Source organism: Arachis stenosperma, chromosome 6 (assembly GCF_014773155.1).
Source record: "Arachis stenosperma cultivar V10309 chromosome 6, arast.V10309.gnm1.PFL2, whole genome shotgun sequence".
Lineage (NCBI taxonomy): Eukaryota > Viridiplantae > Streptophyta > Magnoliopsida > Fabales > Fabaceae > Arachis > Arachis stenosperma.
The window spans coordinates 45313842-45325931 of record NC_080382.1 but is presented as its reverse complement, the minus strand read 5'-3'; the positions used below and the strand labels follow the sequence as shown (position 1 = coordinate 45325931).

General features: G+C 30.2%; 1 protein-coding gene across 1 annotated transcript; it reads left to right on the top strand.

Annotated features, from left to right (window-relative positions):
• Nucleotides 1–274: 274 nt before the first annotated feature.
• Nucleotides 275–1746, top strand: LOC130935590 (transcription factor RAX2-like). Its single transcript, XM_057865397.1, has 3 exons — nucleotides 275–586; nucleotides 663–792; nucleotides 1034–1746. The coding sequence occupies exons 1-3, from the start codon at nucleotides 451–453 to the stop codon at nucleotides 1716–1718; spliced, it is 951 nt and encodes a 316-aa protein (XP_057721380.1). The 5' UTR covers nucleotides 275–450; the 3' UTR covers nucleotides 1719–1746.
• Nucleotides 1747–12090: the final 10344 nt, after the last annotated feature.

Sequence of the window (12090 nt, the reverse complement as noted above, 5' to 3'; positions counted from 1 at the left end):
TATTAAATTAAAATAATATTTTTTTATACTTTAATAATATTTTTTATTTTTTAATATAATTTTAATAATACTTATATAACCACTGTAACCAGATAAAAGTCTTTGTATTAGCATTTGCCTCTTAATTCACGCTATAACGCAGTAGACTTTGGACGATTTAGATAAAATAAATAAATAAAAATATAGTGTCCAAATTCAAATTGTGTAGAAAGGGCCCGTTCCCCTCTATATATGGTTGATAGAAACTTCTTTCAAGTTTAATCACTCATATAAGTCATATCATGTATATAATATATTTATATATATGGCCATATAGAGACAATTGCAGTTACACACAGCCTGTATTCCCTTTGACTTGTGCTATTTCTTCTTTGAATATATATAATCCATTATTATTATTATTGTTGAGGACTCTTTAATAATTAAGTTAGATCACTGAAATAGAGAGCCATGGGAAGAGCTCCATGCTGTGACAAGGCTAATGTAAAGAGAGGGCCATGGTCTCCTGAAGAAGATGAGAAGCTGAAGAACTACATAGACAAATATGGCACTGGTGGTAATTGGATTGCTCTTCCACAAAAAGTTGGTAAGAACAAACCCATCATCCTCTACTCATGACTCATCTTTTATTTAGCTTCTTAGTTAATAATATTCTTCTGTAGGCTTGAAAAGATGTGGGAAGAGCTGTAGACTTAGATGGCTTAATTATCTGAGGCCTAACATTAAGCATGGTCAGTTCTCTGAAGCAGAAGATAGAGTAATCTGCAACCTCTTTGGTACCATTGGAAGCAGGTATTAATATATATATATGTTTTACTATTTCAATTATTTTGAATGCAAAGATTCTAATATATACCGTTATTTTCATATGAAATTGAAAATTGAAAATTGTTAGATTGCTTAATATTTTAACTAAATTATCATTTACTAGTTTTTAACTATTAACTTCACGTGAAGATAACAGAGAGAGTGAGTTTAGCTAATTTCCTTTATAATTGTGACTTGTGATATGAGTTTTCATGTGTATATATAGGTGGTCAATAATAGCATCTCAATTACCAGGGAGAACTGACAATGATATCAAGAATTATTGGAACACCAAGCTTAAGAAGAAAATGATGATGGCCGTCCATGATAATAGTAATAATAATAATATACTATCTTCTTCAATTCTTCAAAGGAAGCCTCCTACTCCCCCTCATCATGAACAAGTTACCCTTTTATCCATGTTGCAAAATAATCCAACATCATCATCATTCATCAGCCATCATGGTCCTGCTGATGGATCATCCTATTCTTCATACTCATCAAGCCTTCTGAGTAGTGGTGGAAATAACTCTTCTACTTCCAATTCCAATTCCAATTTTCAAGGGCAAGAAAGTAATTTGATGGGACATAGCATGTTTGTGTTTGGGGGTGAAGCTACTACTAATAGCTGCAGTTCTTCTGATGCTAGCTGCAGCAACAACAACAACAACAATCATGTGATAGAGGATGATCATCATCACCATGGAACTTTTGTTGATCTCTACAATAACAATAATAATGGTGGAATATTATGGGGAGAAAATCCATTGGTGGAGGATTATGGCATAGTAGAAGAAATCAAAGAGCTAACAGCCACTACTACTACTATTACTACATCTACTACTAATTGTAATAATAACTTTTTGTTTGCTGAAAAGAAGACAGACGAAAGGGTCATGTACTACTATTGAGTACTAATATTCTATCATATCATGCTCACTTTCTTTATTATGTTATTGCCTAACAATAATAACATACATCACATTTCATCGCCTTTTGCCTTTTCTCTACTTTTTAGAACTTACCTACACCGTAGTTAGTTATCTCACATTATGTATGTTATTTCTGCAGCTTTGATTGTTATCGAAGCTTGTATTAATCTTCATATACACACTTAGAAGCCAAGCAAGCTAGAAATTAGAGTACCTTGTCATTCCTAATAATTTTCAATAGTATGTATTATTTGACCTTTTTTTCTTCAAAATTTCAATCATTAGCCTAAAAGCGATTAATCTACTTATCATCCATCATTTATTGATTTAGTTACTATATAACTAATTATTTTCTTCTTATAAAATTTGAATAATTTTAAAATAGAATGCCAATAATAAGATACTCAATCATTGAGGCATTATTCTTTCAAAAATTTTGATGATGACCGAGAGTTATAGTGATTACTAACTTTAAATATACAAGTCGCATTTCTTTTAATTTCACAACAATAATTTTGAATAGATGTAACAACACTCTATCACATGAGGCTTTACGACACCTTATATTCGTGACTTCGTATCCCGGACGAATTGGTGGTGCTTTCAAGTGTGATGGTGGGGACCGGCTTCGATCTGGGTCTGGTGAGTGAGGATTGAGGTTTCGCAACCTCTCGAGCTGTTGCGGTATGAGGGGGGAGCCACCTGCAATGACACTCTGACGCCCAAGTCAGAGTTTACACAGATGGCAGTGAGAGTAATAAGTTAGTGACGTACCGTGGGGGACGGGTAGGGCCCTCCCTATATATACTCTGTCAGGACAGGTCCAGTAGGATAGGTCTCTTTCCAAAAAGTTTTCTCTCCCAGCTGTCATGTGGTTAGCTGCTGGAGAGTAAGTGTCCGGGTATTGCTGGCGGTTCGGGCGTGTGACGCCAACCGGGTCGGCCGCTCGGATCGGAGCGTCTCGCGTGTTGTGCCGGGCTAGAACACCTTACAAATAAAGATACATATATAGTATTTGAAGGAGTATAATTTAAATAGGAACATGTGAAAAAAAGATAAACAAATTTACAATTTCATCCAATATCAAAAGATTTAACTTAACATAATTCCATTCAATTATTATTTTTAGCTACTTCAATCTCATTATTCTACGAGCAGGATAAGACTACCATCCTCATCGCGAGCGAGAGAAACCACCATCCCACAATAATTATCTCCAGTTAATCAAGAGTTTATCTAGACATAGTTTAATTTAATCTATCATATCACTTTCCAATGTATTCAAGGTTTATCAATTAATTATTTGACTCTATAAAGAAATTAAAATTATTATAAAAATGTTGAAAAGGTTAAATAGTTCAAAAATAACATTTTGGTCAAAACTGAATAGTTACACATACGCACGCCTTCTATTAACTTAAATTTTTAGGAGAAACCAATTTTATAATTTAATATCTGAATTTTTATAATTTAAAAGTTTAATATTCAATTCTTATTAATTTTAAAAGAAAGAATTTTGGCATAAACTTAATAAAAAGAAAAAGTAAGTACATTTTTTCTATATATAAATTTTAAAATAATTAAAAAAAAATCTCTTTGAAATAAGAGAAATTAAGACAGAAAGAGATTATTGTTATTCATTTTTACACAGGGCTTTCTGAGTTTAATTGCCGGCATGTTTTGTAAATTGAAGGGCAAGAATAATTATGTTAAATATGTCATATCACAAAATTTATTAAAATTAAATTATATTATTATTTTAAAAATATTAATTATATACTAAAATCAATCATTATACAATTATATATAAATATAGGTATAGTATAATTTAATTTATTTTTAATGTATATTCTATATTTTAATATACATTTTATACTATTAATTATTTTAATCTACACCTATTATTATTATTATTATTATTATTATTATTATTATTATTATTATTATTATTATTATTACAAGGAAATTTAATTGTGAGGTTTGAGTTGCCGTAAGCATGTGAAACTTCCTTCTATATCGGAGCATGACTAAGAAAGATTTATACTTTTTTAATCTTTAATCTTTATAATAAGTATTAGATTCTAAAAGAGTGCATATAATTGAGTTAAGGGCCGCGAGTATGCGGAATATTATCGTGAAGTGCTTATCTTTGTTAATTATGTTTTATGCTTTATTATTATTATTGATTATCAATGTTAGACAATAATGCATAACATCAAAATCTTTTTTAAAAGCCATTGGATTAGGACTTGCAATAAGCAACATGGGGAATAAATAACCTCGATATTAATAATAGGGTGATTAAATTATTATAAACTAATCCAACTAGGGGAACAGAGATTTTAATGGTATTTAATTATTAGCATGCTTACATGATTCAATGGATAAAAGAATCGCATATGGAAGAGTCCAAATAGCTTATTGAAAAATGCATGATCTTAAGGATAATGATGCTTTAGCCTTTAGATTTGTCATTTGTTGGTAAAACTCTGTCTAGAATCGAGGGAATAAAAATTAGTTTATTGTTCCAGTGGAAACATAACAGATAGAAATTAAATAAGTAGAAGATAAAATACGCATTGACCTCCTCACCATTTTGTTTGCTTCCCTTGTGGGAGATTATAGGCCAACAATATTTGGCAGCAGCTATAGGTATTATATACGGAAAAATATTAAAGAATCAATATTTTTTATTAATATTAATTAACATTTTAAATTAATATTTTATTTTTATATTTTTAAAATTTAATATTTAGAAACTAGATTTTAAACTTTAATAATTAAAATTTAAAAGTTGATCAAATATTAATTAGCCAAAAATCAAATAAATTTTGTTAATCACGTTTCATTGCACTTTTATATATAACATATAATATACACTAAAATAGTAGTAATATGAGGTAATTAAGTGTCCGAAAAGAAATAGGAACAAGGTCTAGGATTGCCATTTTTCTAGTGGAAGTGTAAATGTCAAAATCGCCATCTATGCCTACTAAAATTTTCAGAATTATATATATTATCATTTTATTTATTATTACAGTAATCATTGTTACTTCTATTTTGAGTGTTTTTTTTAGACTTAATAAATATAAGAGAATGAATTACTAATATCTTATTATTTCTACTCTAAATTATATTCCCTCAAAAGAATGTTTAATGAATATCCAACTTAATTCAAATAAATAAATTAAATAATAGTTTTTGTGACCATCAAAATTATATTAAAATTTAAGAGTAATAAATAATCGTCTTCAAGGTTTTCAAAAATTACAATGTGTACATCCACTATACTTAATATATTCAAGCCAAGGTTTATACCAATCATAAAAATATAATAAATTAAAATTTAAATTAAAAAAATGTGGTAGTTTTTGTTTAAAAAAGGTGACAATTTCAAATAGAAAAATCTTGAACAAGTGATAAAAGATAAAAGTAATATATATATATATATATATATATATATAGAGAGAGAGAGAGAGAGAGAGAGAGAGAGAGAGAGAGAGAGAGAGAGAGAGAGAGAGAGAGAGAGAGTAGGTATAAGATGTGAGTGGTAATAGCAAGACCGAGCAGACGAAATAGCGTTTGGTATAAAGAATTAGAATGCGGAAGAGAACATTTCTCCTCTTTCTTGAAATGGCCGGTTGTATATTCAGCTCTTCTACTACTATTTCTTTACATTGAGACACAAGCAACAACAAGGAACAATTCAAACACTTTGACTTCTGATTATTTATAAGGACACTACGTTATAGGTTATCCAATCAACAAAATGGGACAATGTCATTTATGCCTTCAAGAATATTGAGTTATTGACATTGTCAGTTCGTTGTTACTTTGTTCATTACCGTGTATATGCATATAGCGTGTTTTGCTGAAATAAAAAGATCACGTGCACATTATTTTTTTTTTGTTTTTTTACTAAACATAAGAAAATTAGAATATACAACTTTTAAATAAATATGATAAGACTATACTATTTGAATTATAATTTGTTGGTTGCACATTAAATTTTAGTAGTTACTAAATAAATTTATTTATGTATGTATGAATATATATTATTTAATTTTTTGTATGCGTTATAATTTAACATATATTTTATATGAATAATTAATTTAGTAATCAAATTTTTATACACACCTAATATGATTGTTTATTAATCACTTTAAGAATTAGTCTCCAACGCATTTTTTATTATTATACTTTTTTCTTTTGAAATTATTTCTTTTATATTTTAAATTTTTTAAAAAAACATTAATATATTTTAATATTTTTATCTAAATCTATTAAATTTTTTAGAGATATTTTAATATATTCTATATAAAAAAATTTATATTAAAAAGTAAAAGAGAAAAAAAAGAGATAAAAATAAAAGGTAAATAAATAGCGTAGAGGAAGAACTAGACTTACTTTATAGAGTAAATAATAGTTTTTCAAGTTGTAATGAAATAAAAAGGTAAAAACCATAATTAATCTAAAATAAAAGAGTTGAGTAGCGAATTATTGTTTGCCGCCTAAGCAAATAAAGAAAACCATGTCGTCTTATATATATATGAAGATGCATAGATTTTTTACCATCAACATTTAAATCATACGTTAAAAGAAAAACGTTATTATTATTTTTGTACACCACACATTTTTAAAAGAAAGCACAGAGAGTCAGGTTGGAAAATCAATAATAAGCATAAACTTTAACAGTTACCATTTTAATATAGAGCACCGCTAGGGACCAGTAGTTTTCTAACTTTTGGGCTAGTAAATAACTAGCAATAGTAATTTTATATCTCAAACAAAATAAAGCCCAAACCCATAAAGAGAGTGTGTATTCATGCTTCTTTACCACACTCTCTTCTTCTCTCCAAAAATTTTACAATCTCTCCTCTACACTCTTGCGCGCCATTTTTGTTGCTCACAACGCTGGAGCACGCTCAACACGAATCAGCATTTTTGAGCTCGCTGTTCATCTCAAGTAGCGTCTCCAATAGCAGCAGCGTTATTCTCTGCAACATGCAACAGCATCTCTCAGCTCTCTATCCATTCTCCTTCGTTTCTACTAATGTGTGATGCTTCTTCAAGATTAATGTGAAGGTAAATGAGTTTTGATTTTTGTTCATTTATTACTTTCTTCAACTCTTACCTTCTTGCTGTCCATCATTCTGTATCCATTCAAAACATGCAACCAGAAATTCATAATAACACCCAAAAATATTACTCAATGTTTCTTGTCTTTCATAAAAAATCTTTAAGTACTCTATAATAAAATTTCTTTTGATTTTGATTTTGATTTTGATTTTGATTTTGATTTTGATTCATCATTAAGTTATTATCTCAATTGTTACTAGAGGTTTGTTGTGGTAGAACTTTGGAAATTGAAGCTAAAGTTTAATATGATAAGACGCAGCAACACTATTTTCATGAGTAGATTGCCCACCACCTGTTTGAGAAATTACCGCAGCAACTCTATAATAACTCTTCTCTTCTTCTACCTTTATTATTACTTTTGCCAGTCCATTTTGTCCTTGGTATGCTCCTGGATGTTGGTGGTTTCTGGTCAATGATTTATTTTGCTGTGCATGAAAATTATTCAACAGTGTGAGGAGCTATGTTATATCATATGACTTAGGTTCTTAATCAAGCCACCTCGTTGATGTCAATTTTGATAGACCACCTAAATACATTGTTATTGATGCTATTATATTAACTAATCATACATAGAAAAGCAGTCTCTGTAATAAGAATTAATTGCTTGAAGATTGATGAATCAAATCAATACATGTATATGAAAATCATAATAAGTTGGCTGTCAACCAATATTAGCTCTCAGAAAGAAAATAAAGCTATACTAAAAAATACTTTCATGGTTATCCCTTTATGCATAAAGTCAATTAAATTATTTTGTGTTTAATATGAACTATGAAGGAAGGAACAGAAGACTTCAAGGCTTAGCTGCTGCTATCCTAAAGTTGTGGGAGAAGAGTCTTATTGCAAAAATTGCTATCAAGTTTGGAGTTCCAAATACTGACAATGAATTGATGGCCAATGAACTAAAGACAAGTTTGATAGACAATCTATTGTTCAGTATATACAAGTTTCAAGACATCATAGACTAAATAGGTATATGTTGAGCTTGTAAAGACACTTTTTCTTTAGCCTGAACACTTAAGCTTCCAGAATGTTCTAGAGTGTCAAAGGTTAAACATATGACATTGAATGCAGATGAATCATAATAGTAATATTGCTGGAACTTTTAATTTATAAATCTTTGAAAAAATTCATTAAGTTATTATCTCATTTGTTAGTACAAGCTTTGTTGTGGTAGAGCTTTGATAATGGCTACTGCATAATTGATTACTAGCTTTGTTAATAGTATGTTTCTTAATAACATGCAGTGATTATTTGAAAATGGAAAAAGATCCAGATATTAAGATGCCGCGAAGAAGTACAACTACAAAGAAATCTGAAACAGGAACTAGAAGGAAAATGCACCAGAAAACTCTTGAAAAACTAGAATCTCGGGTATGAACCAATTAAAAAGGGGATTTTGCACACTTTACTCTGGACACTTTGCACCCATCTGAATGAAATTTTGCACACACTTTAATGAGAATTTGCACACATTATTCAGCATAGTTTGCACTCAATATAACTGTTTTTTGCACACATTTTTCGAACAGTTTGTACCCACTTTAATTGGATTTTGCACACATCAATTTTGCCTAAGGTATACACGCCTAGATATAATTCCTGTCAATCTGGATCCTCTCACCTTAGCTTTGATCATCAACACATGGCATGAGCACGATAGGACCATGTCCAAATGTGGCTGCTTCCATTTATGTATGTTGTGTCTAGTAGATATAGCCCTAGGCTTCTCTCTGCTACTAAAATGATGGGATAATGTTAAATCATACTGTTACTTACATGCCTTTGGTAACTGTTTAGTGGGTCGTTGTTATATTTTTGGCTGGTATATGATGTGGGTCATTTAATTTGTACACCATAGGGGAAAATATTGCATATGCTGCATGCTGGGATTATTAACTTGTATTAAAAACTGCTGGCCCCTAGCGGTGCACACATCAATTTTACAATTTGCACTCACTTTAGTCAAGTTTTGCACACCTTACTTGCACAGTTTACACCAAGTTTAATAAAATTTTTCATATATCACTTAGCATATTTTGCACCCAGTTTAATAAGATTTTTTTACTTTATGTTTGCAGAAAGTAATAGAATGTCGTTGTTCTCCTGTTTCGGTTTTCACAACGATAAATTCTCTTACAAAAGAGCAAAAAATTGAAGTTGATAAAATGGGATTCTCATCCATGAAGGCTATTCAAGATTGGAAAATTGATAGGCGGTTATTCCTCGCACTTGCTAAAGCATATAACACAATAACAAGCAAACTGGAATTAGTGGTGGGGGATATCGATGTGACAACAGACAAAATTGGGTTAGCACTAGGATTACCTTCAATTGGTAAAAGTTTTTCAGAAGAAGAAGATTGGACTTCAGAGCAAAAAAGATTAGTTGCCCCGTTCAAGTCTGTGACAAACCCATGGTTACAAGAAGTATTACATTCAAGAGAATGTAATGTTTCAACATCCAAAGGGAGAGATTATTTTAGGAGAGCATTTACAATGTTCATTATTAGCTCATTTTTGGCACCAACAAGTAGCGCTGTCACATCCCCAAAGCACTTACGTGCCATTGTTGATGTAGAGAATATCACAAGATACAATTGGGCAAGATTTGTGCATGATGAGCTTATGAAAGGGGTTCAAAAATTCAAGAAAAAAATACATTAAGTATTGATGGTTGTCTTTATGTTTTGATGGTAATCTGTCTAATGTACTTATCCTTTTTTCCTTTTTTCATTTCTTTTTTGATGATAATCATTACATTTATTATTTTGCTTGTAGATTATCTATTACTACAAAGACACATTCGGAGATAAGAAAAATTATATGGGGCCTCCACCACCATGGATTGCTTATTGGGATAAAGAAAAATTTGCAAAGAAGTTGACACAGGAGTCATCAAAGCAAAGGCCAACGGTTTGTTTTATTTATTTTATCTTGTTAATTCGCTTCTTTTTTTAAAAAAATTGATGATTGCTTATAATATCCCAGAATTCTTTCGATTAATAAACCCCTTAATGAACATTTCTAAGTTGAATTCTTTTCACTTCTAGTTATCAGCTACGTTTTGTTTATCCAAGAGAAAATACATTAATTAGGTTTGATCCTTTATGTGTTCTTGTGTGATGTGTGATGTGTGTGTTGTTTGAGATACATTCAACTGTGTTGAATTTCTAATTGTTGAAATCCTGCTATCTATATAGAATGCTCAAATGGCATAGTTATAGTTATGATAGTGCCTCAATTTTATTCTAAGTCTTATATTTGCATGCCTTGTTTTAGAAGTTAGTAAAATGACATTCCAAGGTTGTTGAGAGCAGATGTGGATTAGTGAGTATAATTGTGCTATTTTGTGGTGTGCTTATTAGTGAATTAGTGTGTAGTTATTTGCTCTAAAGATTGAATGCAGTGTGATAACAGAAAAATAGTGGCAAGTTTGGTGCAAACGGCAGAGAATACAATTACAATGGTAAATAACAAAATTGAAACTAAACTGGATTTAATATGTGATCTCTGTTTTTTATTTTCAATTTTTAATTCATGGAATGTTAGTTATGCTACAACTCTTCTCCGTTGGCGAATGGAAAGCATTATAAGCTAAATATTAATTTCTAGTGAACTGAACCTTTTTTGGATTTTTTTTTCTGTTTTGCATAATATGATGAGTGTATAATATAATCTGTGTGACTATTATTGTAGGGTATTGTTACCCTTTTAGTTAAGCAAGGTGATGTTGATGCTAAATTTGCAAAGAACACAACAAGAGCACCAACTAAGAAAAGGGGGGCGAAGGAGCTTAATAAAGATAACACAATGAAGGAAAAGAAAGAAAGGTAAAAAAAATAAAATTTTGGGAAGTTATAAATGAAAGGACTGGAGCCTATGAGTATTACAAACACTCTTTATCACTAATTAAATTTCTTTTTTATAGATTTGATGAACAAAATAATGACAACAAAATGTCAAAGGAAGATGATAATGTATCAGATGAGCAAAAAGATAAAGAAAGGTAAAAATTAGTTTTGATTTATCTTTTGTAATAAAAGAGAATGTAAAGTAAAATATAGTGTATTCTTCTTTATAGTGATGCAAAGCAAAATGATGAAAAAGAGGTCAAAACAAGGTAAAAATAGTGTATGTGCTTTTTTATAGTTATGATTTTTTTTTATTTATTGTTCTACAAATCTTTAATTATTGTTTTTATTGATTTAATAGGGAAGACAAAAAAGATGAAAACAACATGAGATCGCCAATGAAATCGCCAATGCGATCGCCTAGCAATATGGGTATAAATTATAGTTCTTAGTGTTTGTTGTTTTGCATTATGTATTATGTGAATATATATGAGATTTTTGTTATGTAATTTTGCACACATGAATCAGCAAGTTTGCACCCTATGTAATGAATTTTTGCACACATGAATTTGATGTTTTGCACCCACTTTAATGATATTTTGCACACATAAATCTGATAATTTGTACCTGCTTTAATGAATTTTTGCACCCACTTTAATGATATTTTGCACACATGAATCAGCAAGTTTGCACCCTATGTAATGAATTTTTTGCACACATGAATTTGATGTTTTGCACCCACCTTAATAAGATTTTGCACACATGAATCAGTAAGTTTGCACCCTATGTAATGAATTTTTGCACACATAAATTTGATGTTTTGCACTCACATTCCTATTATTTAGATTCCACTTTCTCTCTATTTTAAATCTCATTTTTGTGTATATGTTCTGTTTTAGATGATGCAATAAAACCTGAATGGAGAGAAATTGTGCAAAGTGCAGTACAAGCATTCTTAGAAATAGAAGACTGTGATATATATACACCTTCTCCAATCAAGAAGACACAAGAACCTGTGGGACCATCAATTCCATCATTCTCCCTAATGATACATGAGGAAAACAAAATAGGGGAAGAAATAAAGGTGATAGATGAGAAAAATAAAATAGGAGAAGAAGGAAAGGTGATAGAGGACAATAAATTAATAGAAGTAGATAAGGATAAGATATACTTTTGGGCAACAGACGACAGGTTGAACAAGGATGAGTCTTTGTGCATCTTAAAAGATATACCTAGAGCAATGCTTGTTAGGGAGGATATCATGTCAATGTTGCCAAGACATCAGATAAACAATATGGTTAGATTTCTTGACTGTGACATGTTTTTGTTTTTTTTATATTTTTATGTGTATTATGTTTT

Excerpts from the sequence above, each read along its gene's own strand:
- LOC130935590 (XM_057865397.1), top strand. The coding sequence starts at position 451 with ATGGGAAGAGCTCCATGCTGTGACAAGGCTAATGTAAAGAGAGGGCCA. Across the intron at positions 587-662 it reads TGCTCTTCCACAAAAAGTTG|GCTTGAAAAGATGTGGGAAG; the intron begins GTAAGAACAAAC and ends ATTCTTCTGTAG. Across the intron at positions 793-1,033 it reads TTTGGTACCATTGGAAGCAG|GTGGTCAATAATAGCATCTC; the intron begins GTATTAATATAT and ends GTGTATATATAG.